Raw genomic sequence first — 18,339 nt, 5'->3', positions numbered from 1 at the left:
TCACATTATAACGCCCCACAGATGAAAGGGGCGAGCATGTTTAGAGTGACAAATATTAGCACCCACGACCTTCGGTTTGCGAGTTGAGTGCCTTAACCACCTGACCATGTCGTTCTCTGGATGATTATACATAAAAATGTGATTTAGAACTATATTATATTGTTTTTCATGGCCATCAAGATGTGGTTGAAGTTCTTAATTAACAAACGTTATGTCAACCTTATAGCCAAATATAATATTAAAACTAAATAAATAAAAAGAACAGTGTATGATCTATAAAATTATGAGACACGCAATAAAAATCTGATGAATGTTTTTCTCATAGGTCACTTAATAGTTACTTATTTCTTAATTATTATAGGTACAATTCATTTCTACTTATCATTAATACTACTTACTGAGGTTTAATTGCCCTTCTATCCCATCAAAACTCAAATCTGAAGATATTATTTTTGTAAGTTTCCTAAGCCAAGACAGTTGTTTTAATGGTTTTGATAACGGGAAATTTTGAAATAAATAAAAAAAATATTTCTATACATCTCAGTATTCTACGGTGTATATTATTCGCAAAGCTTTTGTAACGATGCCAAAGATATGTCACAATTGTGTGTGTGGTTATCTTGTTCTAGCAAAGTCACATCAGGATATCTGCTGAGTCGACTGAGGGGAATCAAATCCCTGATTTTAGTGTTGTAAATTCGTACACTTACCGCTATACCAGCTGGAGATATCAAAGCTTTATCTCTATATTTTTATGACGCAGACAATTTAAAGTCAATTTTATAATATTTTGGTATTTTAATTTTAAAACTTTGTAGGTACATTTTATAGTTTATATGTGCAAAAGATGACTGGCATGGCCAGATGGTTAAGGCGCTAGACTTGTAATCTGAGGGTTGCTGGTTCGAATCCCCGTAGCATCACACATGCTCGCCCTTTCAGTTGTGAGGTTGTTATAAAGTTACGGTCGATCTCACTATTCGTTGAAAAAGAATAGCCCAAGAGTCGGCGGTGGGTAGTGATGACCAACTGCTTTCTCTCTAGTCTTAGACCGCAAAATTAGGGACGGCTAGCGCAGATAGCTCTCGTGTAGCTTTGCGCAAAATTCAATAATAAACAAACAATGTGTACAAGAAATAATTTATAGAACTAATTTCCTGATACTATAACATGCATGTTTCATTTCTCTTTGCTGATAAGCATATGTTGTGCCTATTCAATAAACAGTTGGGCAATATATATAGAAATATACATTTCTATCCAAACTTACTGTCATCTTATTTAAATTGTTAAACAAGGTTTAATTTACAAGCAGAGTTGTTCCCACAAACCATCTTCAGGTGATTTAGCAGTAACTTTGAAGGTTTATAATAAGTATACATTTCCATGTTCGATCATGCAGTCCGTGTCTCATAGATGGTATAGCATTAAGGAAACAAACCCAGGAGTTGTATATATCCATCCGTAGTAGGCTTAACTTCGAGAGAAGTATCGCAAATGAACATTAGTTAAGCAGTGACTATTAATTTTATCTTTAGAAACGGCGTCATATGTCAGTATTGAAATTAGTTGCTAGTAATCTGTATTAGCTGTGAGTTGATTCCCTTTCAACAACACAGTTTATATGTAGTGATGTTAAGTAAACAACACATAAGCTTCTAGAGTCAATTTTATTTATATCTGCAAACAACGATAAATTGAAAATTCTAATTATTCTAAGAATACTTGTAGTAAAATAAAATAGGATTATATCAAACATAAATCAAAATATTCAAAATAGAAAGTAATACCTGTGCTTGCTTCTTTGACGAATTTCTTGCAATTAAAGTTACTAAACTAAATAGATACGTTATGTTAATAGTTGTTTTAGGCTGTAGGATATAAACATAAATAAATAGTGAATAAGAACTCAGTCAACAAGTATAGCAGTTGCGTTATACTATCGTTGAAGTTTCATTTCATAACAGCACCACAGTAGTTATGAACACCATACTTTTGCTCCGCAGTCTTCGCAATTGCGGAATGAGAGAGATTTTTGTTTTGAATTTTGTGCAAGGCTACACAAGGACTGTTTGCGCTAGACGCCCCTAATTTAGAAGTGTAAGACTAGAAGAAAGGCAGCTAGTTATCAGTACTCACTGCCAACTTTTGGGCTACTCTTTTACCAAGAAATGGTGGAATGATTGTCACATTATAACGTCTCCACAGTATGAGCATGTTTGATGCGACGGGGATTCGAACCTGCGACTCTCAGATTACGATTCGAGCGCCTTAACCAGGCCATGCCGGCCATCTTGCGCGTATATAAACTACAAAACTCTCCTACAAAATTTTAAACTTAAAATATCAAAATATTACAAAATTGACTTTAAACTGTCTGCGTCATAAAAAATAGAGATAGAGCTTTGATTTTAAATCTAAATATTTGTGTACAGTTTTTATGTCCCCCGCTTGTAGAACAGTAAGTCTACGAATTTAGAACATTAAAATCAGGGATTCCATTCCCCTCGATGGACTCAGCAGATAAATGGTAAGAAAAAAAATATGGACTAAGGCAGTTTAGGATTCAATTTCAATGAAGCCACTTATACATTTCTGCTGAATGTTTCGTCCAACTGTATTTTTTTTTTCAGAAAATATTATAAATGTTTTCAATTCCAAGTTCTACTGTGAATTATTGGACGTTTATTTCTATAACATGGCACCATCATTACTTGGCAATGACACAAATGAGTGCACATTTTTGTAACGGAAGGCTCAAGTGCTTGTCGATAGCAATTCTGTATAAACAAGCCTTTTTTTCCCACCATTTTTCAGGTTTATAATACGAGAGTAAACACCATGACGTTAGGTCGGAGTAAGTATGAACAGCTAGCTTATCTCGAAAAACACCTGCTCTAAACTGATATAAATATTTTATTTGAAGCAGTCATAAATATGAACACCACGTGAATCGAAGAGGTAAGTTTGAAAAACGTGTAAGAGATACCGCTCACTTATTTTTGTAAGGTTTGTTGAAACTAATTATGCCACACAAAGATTTAAACTTCCTGAAAAACGCGCAGCGACATTACAAAACTTCTGGTTAAATCCGTAATTGAAATCGTATATTTGTTGTAATCATATGAGTTTGTTCTATGATTAGGATGTCATATGGATGAAAAGTTGTTTTTTTTTAATATTTACTTGTGGTAGTTTATATTGTTCAGTATAATTCACACACGTTTGCACATTCATTGATCTCTACACGTAACTTTGATTATTTCTAAAAATCATATGCTGAAAAATCTTATTGGAATTTTTATTAATAATTAAAATAGATCTCAACCTCAATTTTAGGGCCCGGCATGGCCAAGTGATTAAGGCACTCGACTCGTAATATGAGAGTCGCGGGTCTGAAACATGTTATAGTTTGAACGGCGTTATAGTGTGAAGGTTAGAAACAAAAGGAATTGTACTAAAACACTACAGCACGGTTATCGATCAGTAATATGTAGAGCAGTCAGTGAGTTAAAAGAAAATAATTACTTGAGCCTCACTTCGATGTTTTGTCTCAATGAACTGACTCACACCAAAACTTTAGAGAAACGTTTCACATCGCACGTTTTTCTGTCAGTTTCTCTCCGTGATGTCGAGAAAACCCACTTGTAGAGAAATATATATGCAAAAACGGCTCGTTTGGGTTAAGAAAATATTTTACATAGAAGGTTGAACAACGTTTCGACCTTCTATGTACAATATTTTCTTAACCCAAACGAGCCGGTTTTGCATATATATGTTAGTTTCTCTGTTGAGATGATATGTTCAATTCAGAACTATACATACATATATTACACACACACACACACACACAAATATATATATATCGTGTATATTTCCTAAAACAAGCGCAGATGTTCAAGAAGATTATAATAAAGTATTCCTCAAACAATTTATTTATTATGGAATATTTACTATGGAAGAAGTTTGCCTGGAAGCTCAAATTTTTAGCTTATGATAATTCGTTACATATACAATATTCTGTTGTTTATCTATTTAACCTACTGCCATATAATTCTATGTAAATATTAGATCATGCACCGTGGTATTTTGGTTAAGATCATAAAGGTTTGGTTGGAGAACAGTTTTAATTTTGAGTATTAATTTAATAAAGCCTATAGCTATGTAAATTCTGCGTTTAAAATTTTTAAATTTATAAGTACCCATTATCAAAACTGCATGATGGAAGTATACATTAAATCATTTCGTTTACAAGTGATCTGAAACCAGATTGTATTCTACCGAAAAAGTTTTTGTTTGGCTCTTGTTATATCTACATTGGACAGAATAAAAAATTCGTGATGACGAGAAACCCACTTGAAGTAAAAATATGACTCAGGATGTTTGATATGGTTATTAAGACTTTAACTAATAAAGCAGAGACCAAAGTTTTGGCTTTCTAAGGTTATTTTCGGGTTAACAAAAAAAGAAATGATATTAATACTCATATCAGCCATCCTGAGATATATAGAGTAAAAAAAATGTATAATACCCATATCAGCCATCATGAGATATATAAAGTAAAAATAAAATGTATTATATTTCTGCACAAAGTTCGTCATAACACTTAATCTAAGTACATATATTTAGTTAGAATGTTGCACAGGTACTTATCTTAATAAGTTTCCTTATTTTTCTCGATTAAGTAATGTTATAGTTATACAAATGATTGCCAAAAATAAAATTTTGGGTTCAAAATTCTTAAACGGTTTAAGGAGCGTTAATCAATATTATACCAAAATATTGATTTACTTACTCATTTATTTTAGGGAAAATCTCTTGAAGAAGGTTGTATGTCTGAAATGGAAGCCAGCAAAAAGCGAAAATGGCCACGACAATAAACAGCATCTTGATAACCTAAATAAAAAAAGCATCATATACAGTATTGTATGTAATGTACAAAATTATTGTTAACATCAAGTTTTAATAACCAGTAACTTAATGGATGTATGTCAAGCACTGATATATTGTATTTTTAGTTTAGTTGTTGGGCCTGGCATGGCCAAGCGTGTTAAGGCGTGCGATTCGTAATCTGAGGGTCGCGGGTTCGCATCCCCATCGCGCCAAACATGCTCGCCCTCCCAGCCGTTATTATGTAACGGTCAATCCCACTATTCGTTGGTAAAAAAGCAACCAAAGAGTTGGCGGTGGGTGGTGATGACTAGCTGCCTTCCCTCTAGTCTTACACTGCTAAATTAGGGACGGCTAGCACAGATAGCCCTCGAGAAGCTTTGTGAGAAATTCCAAAAACCAAACCAAACTTTAGTTGTTCAAAAACAAAATTATGTGTGCCGTGTGCACTGCATGTATCGAGCCATGTATTTTTGTATTTAGTATAGTAAATACTAAAGTATTAAGTAGTATTTTATTAGGTATTAGTATTTTAGGTACTTCAGTATTTCGGGGGCCTAGTACTAACCACGAACACTATGTTAAATTCGACGTTTGCATACAAAAAATCGAATATGCAGTCAAGAATTATATTTAACCTCAACTTAATACTTGGGTTATGCCAAAACTAATTTTCTAAACTAGCTGAAAGCAGGTTAATTTTTTAAAATTTTCTTCCCATCAAGCCTTATTGAATTAATGAAAACAGTTTTTTATTTTCAGATACTAATAAAACATATTATGATAATCATTTTATCCAAGGTATCATTTTTGTCTTTGCTATGCCAAAATATTATTCTACGATATTCCAAAAATAAGTTAATAGTTTTTTTATTTAAATCGTGTTAATACTAATATCACAGGTCCACGATGGTTTTATTTTCGTGAAATGTTTATATATTCCACAGTAATTCCTGCACACTGAATCCGAAAATGATATCCACTGTACCCTTTTTCACGAAACGTCATATGTACTTTTACATAAGTGAACAATTTTTATTGAAATCTGCTCACATATTGTTATTCTTAAAACGTTCACAATCACTGGCTATAGATTTCTCTAGAACAATCGCGACGTAAAAGTCTTATTGATCGTTAGAGAACCCATTAAGAACACGCCACTAGTATATAAACTAGTAACAAACAGCATGATGTTTCAGTTCTGGATAGTATTTGCTTGTGCGTGCATTTTTTATCATTATTTTCTTTTTAATATTATTTATTCGTCTTTTTAACAAGAAGAGGTTATGTAAGTGACTGAAACATATTCTGTTATATTTGTTGTAAATTTGATCTAAATAAAAGGTTTTTTTCCGATTTGTAAAAAAAAACAACAACTTAAAATTGATTAGAAAGAATAAATATCATTTTCGAACTCTCTACAGATGAATTATGAAAAACATTCATTTTTAAAACCAAAATAACTTTTATGAAATTTAAATTTAAAAGCCTTTGTAATTACTAAAATAATACATTATGATATCAAATCCAAATTAAATAATGAATTTTACAGAAATTGAATTGTCAATGCTTAAAAGCTTTTAAATTGTTATAATAATCGTTCCTTTAAGAATTGCTAATAATAACAAACTATTTAGGGTTGCATTTAAAACGTGGTGATGAGAACAACGTATGGACTATTGACCTTTCTCTTCAGGATACCAAATAATATTCGTGGGTTCGAATCCCCGTTACACCAAACATGCTCGCCCTTTCAGCCGTAAGGACGTTAATATATGACGGCAAATTGCACTGTTCGTTGGTAAAAGAGTAGCCCAAGAGTTGGCGGTGGGTGGTGATGACTAGTTGCCTTCCCTCTAGTCTTACACTGCTAAATTAGGGATGGATAGTGCAGATAGCCTTTTTATACCTTTGCGCGAAATCAAAAACAAACAAACAAATTTATTCGAAATCCTTGTCTTTACCGCTTGCTATCATGTCAATCTCATCAATGCGTTTCGTGAAATCCCTTTATCAACGTTTCGCGTCATTGTGACGTTAGAATGAAAGCTTTCCCAACAGTTGTTTTCACTTGACATTACTATACCATGCGTAATACACATTCATTGTAATGAAAAGTAACAGCGCTAATCATACCTATATTGTTGTTTTTTTAACGTAAAACTACAAATTTGGTTATCTGTGCTCTTTCTACTGTGGGAAATCGAGCATCAGATGTTACTGATGTACATTCTTAAACTCACCACCTACCGCCAACTCTTGGGTTACTCATTTACCACCGAATAGTGGGATTAACTGACACATTATAACGCACCTACAGCTGGAAAAGCGAGCATGCCTTAACCCACCTACCGAGCATCTTGTTAGATTTAATGGGAGTGATTTTTTCTATTATTTAATTTTACTGATAAAAAATTACAATTTTTTGAATTGCGATAAAATGTTCGGTTTGTAAATCGCTAATTACTATGTAGGTTTCTCAAATACACAGTGACACTAGTCTGTGAATGATATGTCTCTAATTATTTCGAAATACTTATATGTAATTGCTGACACCCACTGTCACATCAGTACGTCTGCGGACTCACAACGCTGGAAACCGGGTTTCGATACTTTTGGTGGGCAGAGCACTGATAAACCATTGTGTAGATTTGTGTTTATTATAAACAAAGAATATAACAATTTAAGAATAAAAATACTTACTATAAAACTTGGGAAATAATAATAAGAAACATTTTGAAACAACATTTGCTTATGGAAAACATGAAATAATTGTTGATTTGTAAAATTAAAGACAATCGCCTTTTGTGTACAGCTTTTCATTGTTTTTAGTATTTGTTAAGTTATACATTAGATGTTAAGCTGTAAAGTCAGTTTATTTATTTTAGAGATAAGTCACATTTGGCTACGTCCTGTATTTATTGAGGGGAATCGAACGCAGGATTTCAAAGTTGTAAATCAGCAAACTTATCGCTGTCCAAACCGGATAAAGCTAAAAAGAGCATTGGTTTTTCTCGAAAACGAGAAAGTCTTTTAAAGTAAAAATGTATCTCACAACGACCAGTATGGGTATAAACACTTTTACTAATAAAGCAGAGAACAATGTTTTGGCCTTCCTAGGTCATCTTCAGGTTAACAGCTTTGTTCTCTGCTTTATTAGTAAAAGTGCTTATACCCATACCAGCTGTTCTGAGCGTTGGTATAAGTATATATTCCTTCAGAATACAAGATTGGTTGTTTGTTTGTTTTGAATTTCGCGCAAAGCTACTCGAGGGCTATCTGCGCTAGCCGTCCTTAATTTAGCAGTGTAAGGCTAGAGGGAAGGCAGCTAGTTCAAGATTGAGCGCGTGGTATATAATTCAAACAAATGTTAGAATATAGATAATTAACGTGTATAATTTATTTTAGTATATAAACCGTCTTGCATTTTTATATTAATATATGTATTTGGCAATAAGCCAAATTTCCTTTCCTGGCCGAACTTTGTGAGATATTATTAGGTTTTAGACCAAAAATGTCACCAGACGATCACAACGTTTGAAAATTAATTCAACAGAATACTATCTCTGTAGAAGCACAACACTGAAACAGAAATAAATGTATTGCTTTCACGTTCCCCAGTGGCTCAGGTGTATGACTGCAGATTTACGATGCTATAATATGAGTTTTGATACCTGCTTGAAGCACAGACCATTTGTGTACATTGTGTACATTTGTGTTTAGGTTTTTGGTTTGACAATGGGCTATCTTTACTCTGCCCACCACGGGTATCGAAACCCGATTTTTAGCGATGTGAGTCCCAAAACATACCACTGTGTTACTGGGGAGTGTGATTAGATACAAAGAAATAAACCAACCTTCAATAAGACTGACAACACTAATTGCTTTGAACTCACTACATTAAATCAATTTGTTTTTATATCATCACTGCATTTTTACAGACATTTTATTGAGAAAATATCTTTCGCAGCGGTGATTCCAAACTAGTGAAGCAATGAATTCTAAACTTTATAAGAAAGAAAAATAAGGAAACCATTTTTAAGTGGACATTGTCATTACCATGTTAACATTTGAGTTTCGCTTTACGTAGATAGTTTGTTCCGATCAGAAGTTATTATTAATTATTTGGGCGTTTAACTTTTTTATATTTCAGTTATATCAGTTTCACTAGTTGGTCTATCCGTTCAAAATTAAGAACTAGCGCATCTGTATTTATCGTTTTATGTAGCTCTTCATGGTTTTTCGAAACGGACAAACAAATAAACAAAACACGTGTTAAAGAACACACACGCCCAAGCCTTGTTGTAACTATGTGACGGTAGTCGATTGGTCAACAGTTAGGTTTTACTTACAGGTATATAGTTCTGGTCATATCGACAGTCCACAATCAATGTACAAATCAGCAGTTGAAGTAACTCAAGACTTTCAATTAAACTTTCTTTGGGTTACTTCAACTGCTGATTTTTACACTGAAGATAACCTAGGAAAATCGAAACGTTGTTCTCTGCTTTATTAGTAAAACTGTCAATATCCATACCAGTCGTTCTCAGATACATCTAACACCATTCGATTACAGGTCTCAGTGACAGTAGTAATTTAAAAGGACAGATATTTTGTTAATTAAATGCTACACTCTATTAACAATTAATATTTTTATCTCCATCTCTAAAGTTTGCTAAAGGAGTTTTCGTACTAAATTAATGTTTAGTAGGTAATGCTATAAAAAATGGAAACTAACAACTGAAAGACTTACTGTAAGTCTTAACTTAACCTCACAGCTTACTTTGAAAATACTTTATAAAATTGCATTTCCTCTATAAAGGTACAAAATGTCTTTATTATTATTAATGTACACTCATTTCAACATATAATGTATTATGTCATATTTGACATAAGAAAAACATAAGCCTGCACGAACTTTTTTTATACAAGAGATATGTGACGAATCTCTTGGCAATGTTAGTGTATCTGTTGAATCTTTTAGAAAAACGTCTTTCAGGTATTGCTGATGTCCAACGTTTTCTTGGAAAAAGAAAGAAACAAATGCACTGAGTATTAAACTTCGAATACACATTTCTAGGACTTGAAAAAAACACACACAACTGAATCAAGTCTTAATCCACACTTCAACTTACAATACGAAGAAGATATTATTCTGTCTTTTATATATTTCACATTCAAAGAAAAATCGAATTTCAAATATCTGAGTAGTTTCAAAGTTCACAGATAGCCCCATCTTTGAAAATAACCGAATCTATTTGATGTATGATTGGAGAACTCTGAAACGGGCGAGAAAAAAAATGCATCTTCGTCATTTTGTATGAACATGAACTATTTACATTGGTTATTTTCAAAAATAATATGCTACAGTTTGTCAAATTAGCATGACGTCGTGATGCGACTTTACGTTGTGATTAGGCAATGAATATTGTTTTTGATGTGGGTTTAGTTGCTATAAGATGCAAAGCTATTCAAATCAAACATAGCTGAACGATTTTCTACTTCTGATTTACAGTATTGTTTTTATTACCGGTTCTTGTTTATTGACAAATTGAAATGATAATGTTATGATGAACTCGAGCTTTAACATATTCTTAATGTATCATAATTTTTGTATTTTAATGCATGTGTATATATACATATATATATATATATATATATAGAAAGAGAGAGATAAACATATAAATGTTGTTAATTTTTTAAAAAACGAGTTTTGGCGCAGTTGAGTAAGTGAAAATGAGAGTAAATTAAAAGAATCATATATTTTTCAAACTATTGTACTATACCTAATATTATTATACTTCTGTCTCTTGTTTAATGTATCGACTTTAATTTCAGGTCCAAGGTCTTTCAGACACAAAATGTTGTCAAATCTTTCTTTTCTTTTGTTGTTCGTTTGCTGAGGATGCTAAAAAATTATATATTCTGGTTCTAGACCAGGAGTCACCAAACTTTTTTCACAGGGGGCCAGATTACTTGGGGAATGAGAAGCACGGGCCACATGATCATTATGTTCAATACTCATAAGTTAGAACGAAAGCTCTCTGTAAAAGACTTAACACTAAGTTTAGGATGCCACATTAGTCATGTGAGAGTAGCATGCAATACACACATATAATAAAAAACAAACAGAAATACAACCAACATTTTTATTTACCAAAAGGTTATCAAAGAAGGTGACATTAGCAAAAACAATTGTCACATCACACATAGTGAGTACATATCTGAATTTCACTAAGCTGCAAAAAAGTTAGTGAGATTTATGAAATTGGCGTTTGGCTTTCAAAATATCTTCAATGTTCGGTTTTGAGTCCAATCATTAGAATTGCTTTCAAATGTTCATCAATCAACCCTGATCGATGTACCGACTTCACAAACTTGATTTTTGAAAATACTTGTTCACAGACATAAGTTGTTCCGAACACTGATGCCATACCAGATGCGAACTGCTTCAGCTTTGGAAAATCATCTTCATATGTGCAGCTGTAAAATTCAATAAGTTGTCCCTCTCTGTGTTTTGCTTTCAACAAGTTATTTCCTTGCAAATTGATGACCTCCAGCTGAAGTTCCACTGGCACGTCATCAATGACACAATCAAAAGAATACTGAAAAAGGAGAATGTCACTTTCAATTCTGTCGAGGTCCAAAAATCTCTCTAAAAATGCTTATTTAAATCACCAATAATCTTTTTTTGAAACTCCAGGTTGACATCTTCTATCATTCCAGCATGAAACTCATTGAAACACTGAAAATGAGAGAGGTTTCCTCCTTCCAAATGTGCTTCAAACAATGACAGCTTTCTCTGAAATCCTTTAATGATTCTATAGAGATCACAGACAAGGTTATTCTTCCCCTAAAGTTTCAAGTTCAATTCATTCATATGGGATGTGATGTCAACCAAAAATGACAACTTTGACAATCATGCTGGATCCGACAGAAGTGGATCGGCTCTATATTTCTCGATAAGAAATATATCTATTTCTCTTCTCAGCTTATATAAACGAGACAAGACTTTACCGCAGCTAAGCCACCTCACCGCTGTGTGATAAGGCAAGTCAGAGAAATTCGAATCAATTTCTTCAAGAAACACCTTGAACTGGCGATGATTAAGTGCATGACCCCGAATGAAGTTCACTGCAGAAATGACTGGTTTTAATACGCAAAAAATATGTAAGTCTTTTCCACAGAGTACTTGCTGATGTATGATGCAGTGTATGAACAGAGCGCTTGGGAGTTGAAGATCTTCCATCTGTTTCCTGATCAGCCCCACCAGACCCGTCTTTACTCCAGCCATGTTTTTTTTCTCCATCAACTGTTACACCTCTAAGCTGATTCCACTGAAGGTTATAGTCTTGCAAAGTTTTATGCACTTCCATGAAAATGTCTTTTCCAGTTGTTCTTTCGTGCATGCTGCTAGCTGATGCCAACTCTTCCGTGATTTGAAAGTCCAAATTAACTCCACGAATGAACACGAGAAGTTGTGACGTACTCGAGAGATCAGTAGACTCATCCAGTGCCAGAGAATACCACAGGAAGTTTCTAGCTCTTTGGCGTATCTGATTGTTGAAAGGCTGATACTTTAAAAGAAATTGGATTTTTCAGGACACAGCTCATTTGCTGCTTCCATCATACACTCTTTGATGAAGTTGCCGTCAGTAAAAGGTTTTCCTCGCTCTGTCATCCTATGCACTATTTTGTAACTTCTACGAGTGACATATTCATTTTCAACAAACTTTCTCGTGAAGAGATTCTTTTGAGATTCAAAAACACGTTTCATGGATTTAAATTTCTCAGAACGGAACTTTCCTGAAAATTTCAAATATGTTGATAGATGTTTTGTTTCATAATGACGCCGAAGATTGTACTCTTTCAAAACGGCAACACTTTCGGTGCATATCACACAAGTAGCTTTCTGGTTTTTTGTTTCCATAAAGAAGTACTTTTCTCCCCATTCTTCATTGAAAGCACGACACTCAGAGTCCACTTTTCTTCTTTTAAAAGCAGCCATAACGATGGGTGAAAAGAAATAGGATCTGAAAATGAAAAACACAGAACGCTGTGAGAAAAGTATTGTACTGGTCCGAGAACGCACAAACAAAATATATTGAAACGTACGTTTGCCATGACACTTATCTAAGAACGAGTTACGAAAAGCGCATAACCCGACTACTAAGAGAAATGAGCTTGCTGAAGCGATAACCCTAGGCCGCTGAATTTACAAGACGAGTCGATAGGACGAGGGTTAAGTCTGTACTTGTTTTCGAAATCCTAATGCTTTCATAGATACCTACCTCGATATGAATAAACGGGCAGCAAGGACGAAAGAATTTTCCTATTGGTTAAAAATGCGCGTGACAGCCTTGTTTCTTTTTATCATAACGTCTTGTGTTTGGCAGCTTAAAGCGGCCATCGGTGTGATTTATTTTGTTATGACAGTCAAACATTTGATGAAATGTCACTTTTTATTTCCAAGCGGCTAGCTGCTGGCGGGCTGGACAAAATGACCTCGAGGGCCGTAGTTTGGTGACCCCTGTTCTAGACAAATGTAACGATATACCAATGTCCTTAGCTGGTCGTTGTCGAATAGCTAACATACCAGACTGCAGATCGAAAAGTCCAATGTTCCAGTCGTGATATACTACTGTAAACTCTCCATAGCTTAAGCTGTAGGGTAAGTTATAAACGTGATAGTTAATCCTTTTATTTTATTAAGTGTTGCTCCATAACCTGCAAATGCTGCTGACTGGTTGTCCTCCCTTTGATCAGATTTTTAATTAGATATACTTAAGTCTTACAAGTTCTTTGACCAGTTGTTTAGCACGTATGTCGTATAATGTGTTTGAGGTTGAAAATACCATTATCGGTTGTTCGCTTTAATGTATATATATATATATATTATCAGTTTAATTCAATATTTTTAAGCTTAGATAAACAAAGTGATGTCTGCACGTAGTTATTTCAAATTTGTAGATGATAATCTGAAGGAAAGACATTTTCCACAGACAACGTTATAGCTACACTTATTTGACTGAAAACCAGGTTTAACCATCACTCTTTTAGTAACTACCCTGTTGTAAAGAACGGAGCGCGCTTTTTTGCGTCATATGGCTGCAAACCATGAACTTTAAAAAAACTTGAGAACAAGTGCAGAAGAGATGAAACAAACAAGTGGACGAACACAATGAAGTATTTTGCGCTCTACTTACGCCTGTGTGACATGTGTTGCAAGTTGAAACGACGAAATAACACTGAAAGGGCAGGAAATGGTGTTAAAATGAAATGTACACAATTAAGCAGTAGAAATAAGGCGATACGAAAACTGGACCTCCATAACATATTCTGACTTTCTCAGATCAAAGACAGAAAATCGTCTTAGAAAGTTGGGACAAATCTGGCGTGTGTCCCCCAAAAATACATTTTCATTACATGTTCTCTCTGGAGCTGACAATAAGGGAAAAAAAGGACATCGAAATATGAAGGCATGTGTGCATTATGTTATAGTTGTAGGGTGTTCCCCCATAGTCAAGAAGAATACAATTCAAATATCTCACATAACATCAGGTTAGTTTCTTTACCAACCAAAAGTAAAAAAAAAAAAAGTTGTATTTTGCACTTGATCTCAGATAGGCGTAGTTTGCTCCAAAATTATATCTTTGAAAAAATTGAGATTTTCGTAGGTGATATGTTTTGTTGTTGTTTTGAATTAAGCACAAAGCTACACAATGGGCTATCTCTGCTCTGCCCACCACGGGTATTGACACCCAGTTTTTAGCGTTGTAAGTCCGTAGACATACTGGTGAACCACTGGGAGGGGACTCGTAGGTGAGAAATAAAGATTATGGAAAAGCTAGGTATGTTGTATCCTAATGTAATTTTTTGTAATATTGAAATTTATTAAAATTTACAATAACAGGTCTAAGTGATATTGAAAATTATTTAGTACACTAGAAATTGATAAAAGTAATCAAATCGAGGTGCTGCGCATCATGCAACTGGTCCAATAGCCGGAAAGTTGCTAACTTGTTATTAAAGCTGATACAGTAGGCAAACTGTACAGTTTGATGAAATTATTTTCTTAAACTTGATAATCATTCATATTTCTATTCGACTTTAGATTCTACCATTATACACTTCAATAACTTAAGTGCTTGTAATTCTTGTCTCACATTATTAAGCATTAATGCGCCAATGCAAAACAAAATTTCAACTTGTACGTTGAATGTTGAGTTTTTTACTGTCGAAAACTTTGTCAGGTTTTTATAGGGCTGCGGATTTTATTACAGTAGGTGTCTATCACTTCCTAGCGATAAATTTAGAAATTAAACGAACAGCGCACGGTCCATTTGCTTTAAAATAATATTTATTTAAAATAAGTTAAACGTAACTACAAAAATTATTTACAGTATTGTTGAATCTGGAGCTTTAAATAATCATTTCATCACAGTAATTGTTATATATTTAAAACAAGTCAAACGTAAATACAAACATTCTTTACAGTATTGTTAAATCTGGAGCATTAAATAATTCTTTCATCAAAAGCTCAGGATGGTTCAATTAGTTTAGAATCTAATTGACAAAACGAATTACTTCTTCTCTTCTCTATTATCACAATACAATCAGTGATAAATTCACTTTCGTTATCTTGTTGGTTTTCAAAGTCAAATCTAATAACGTTAAATATTTTTTTATACATGTAAAGTGCACACAGACTGGTTCAATTACTTCTGATTACCTTTGACAAGACAAATTGTTCCTTTTCATATCTGTTGTTTCAATATAAATTGTAAAACTCACTTTAGATATCGATCGTTATTTCTCATCTCACACGTAGCTTAACTACACTTTTATTTTCACTTTTTTACCTAGCGTGTTCTCTTTATCTGCATGTATTTATAACAAACGTCAAAAAAACCTAGAAATATCTAGCCCTCTAGTGACAACAATATTAAACATAAATAAAGACATTTAGAAGCTTTGAGTAAAAAGATGTCAACAAGATTAAAAAAACTTCGTTCAAAGTTACTTGACGAAACTCGTCATAACTATCACTTTTAAAATAATTAACTTTTAACATACTAATTAAGTGTGTTGTTTTTCTTATAGCAAAGCCACATTGATACGGAATCGAGCCACTTATTTAGTTTTGTAAATCCGTAGACTTACGGCTGTTCCAGCAGTGGACTACTTGTTAAAAAAACTAAACAATCATTAACTATTAACTCATTAAATAAACTAAATATTAACTATTATACTAAACAGTCTTGTATATCCAACAAACGTTTTTCATTTGCTTTTGATGTTTCTATTCTTTTGCTTAGTGACTTATTATTTTAAAAAAGAACAAAACATAACACTGCCAGTGAAACACATATATTATAATAAGATTCGAATGTAATATAAAACATAATTCATGTAACAGCCGTTGAAAATATTGATTTTACTATTTCACTTGTCTGATCTAATAAGATATTCACAGGCGTAAGTAAAAATAGAAGATTGTGTTTAACTTTAAGACAGAAAACAAATACATCAAGAGACAATTCGTTTAGGATCACCTCGTTTTATTTTATTTTATATTCACGTTCGAAACGTTGAGAGAGAGACGTAAAAACATTTACCACGATTCCATATCGAAAATTAACGTCAGTGTCCTGTTCTTTTTTTGTAAACTAGAAGTATCAGATTTTAAAATATATATATCTCGCGTCGTTAGCACTGTTGATAACAGAATCGACAGCTCTAACTTCTTTTACGAATTCCAAACAACAACTGGGTCTTTTCCTGGTTCATCTTTTTTATCTTTTCACTTAATCTATTACCAGGAAATATTTAATTACAATTTGGCTTAAATAGGCAATTTTAAATACAAATTAGCATCGAAAGTTAGCTTAAAAATATATAGCGTACTATAAGTAACACCTAAGGGAACTTCTATTCATTGTAACGTTAAGGAGTGACTTAGACATCGTTTCTTAATAATTTTTCAAGCCTGTTTTATATCGGTTATGAGACTATGTTTCTAGATACATCCTGAAGAATTGTTCATCAGTGTAAACGGAAACTGAGAATAGATCAAGAAAATACCTTAGAACACATCAACTGTAACTGAGAAATAGAATAAAGGAAGAAATAATTATTAAACATTTAGTTTTATACGTTCTACAGATGTTGTAAAAATCATTTCTATTTGAAATACAAATCATATTTGAAGGAGAAATAATTAAACGGGTTCCTTGTTTTAAGCCCCAAGTTTTTAAACCCTATTGTGGGATAGTGTTTGTGTGTTTTTCTTATAGCAAAGCCACATTGCGCTATCTGTAGAGCCTACCGAGGGTAATCGACCCCCTGATTTTAGCGTTGTAAATGCGGAGACTTACCGCTGTGCTAGCGTGGATCGTTTTGCGATAGAAATAAATCATATGATGATTAGGTCTTCAAGATATGATAAATATACGACTAAATTGGAACAATTTAAATATTTTTTTTTTACTTTTTAATTAATAATATGAGAAACTTCATTATATTAACATAAACATTCATTATATAAACTCTGAATTCAGTAAACAGAATATTGGTAAGAAATTAATATTCTTTATCTTATGGTTTGGATATTTTTAAAAGCGTGATATTGCGATATCCATACAATATTCAGAATATTTGATAATGTTGAAGTTACGAAAACATTATGAGAACATGTGCGCCATTTATAAAAAACATCCTTAGTGGGGCTGTAATTCTGAAACAAAGGCTTTAAACAAGGTAAGATTCAGATTTAGGTGCATTATTTTTGCACGATTATAAAATTGAACAATGCAGAATAGGTAACCAACCTATGGTTATTATATTTACCGTATGTCCAGCTGGAAGTTGCAGAATAAATTATACTTATATGAATTAATATATGCTCTAAGAGATATTTAATATTTTTTCTCATAGGGCATCTTTACTATTTTACTCGACTTAATTCCAAATCGATCTTCATCAGAACAATGTTTCAGATCATGTGATGCTCTTGAAATTATTTTTTCCTTCGTCTACTGTGGTAACCTGGTGGTCATGATCACGCGCCATTTCCCATCATCATAATTTCATCTGTAACAAGCTTCTATAAGAGCAGATACGTCACTCTTAAATCATACCTCTTGACATGTTTTCCACAACCCCACCACTTTACTTTCACTTCGCCTTCCAGAACCACATTTAATCAGACCAAAACATCAGAGAACGTAACAGTTACGCGGTCAAGTGAAATTACTTTGATTTCCGTTTTTTTGGGTCATTTTTGTCATAAAAATAACCAGTCCGATCAAAATGTGGTTGGAAACTTGTAAGTAGCTGTCAGTTCTGGATCTTTATCTATTAGTAGAAGGCACAGAAGGATGATGCTCCATATTGGTTTGGTGTATGATTACCTAGTTGTAGTTTTCATAAATGTGAGCTTGTGGGGCT

General features: G+C 33.3%; 1 protein-coding gene across 1 annotated transcript in view; it reads right to left on the bottom strand.

Annotated features, from left to right (window-relative positions):
• Positions 1 to 18,339, bottom strand: part of LOC143235531 (RYamide receptor-like) — a 72,265-nt gene that overhangs the window by 15,553 nt on the left and 38,373 nt on the right. Inside the window, exon 2 of the mRNA XM_076473767.1 lies at positions 4,796 to 4,896. Within this exon, the coding sequence (XP_076329882.1) occupies positions 4,796 to 4,896 (101 nt within the window). The remainder of the gene's footprint in view (positions 1 to 4,795; positions 4,897 to 18,339) is intronic.

Source organism: Tachypleus tridentatus, chromosome 12, assembly GCF_004210375.1.
Source record: "Tachypleus tridentatus isolate NWPU-2018 chromosome 12, ASM421037v1, whole genome shotgun sequence".
NCBI lineage: Eukaryota > Metazoa > Arthropoda > Merostomata > Xiphosura > Limulidae > Tachypleus > Tachypleus tridentatus.
Note: the sequence above shows the minus strand (reverse complement) of the source record. Positions and strands in the feature narration are given on the sequence as shown.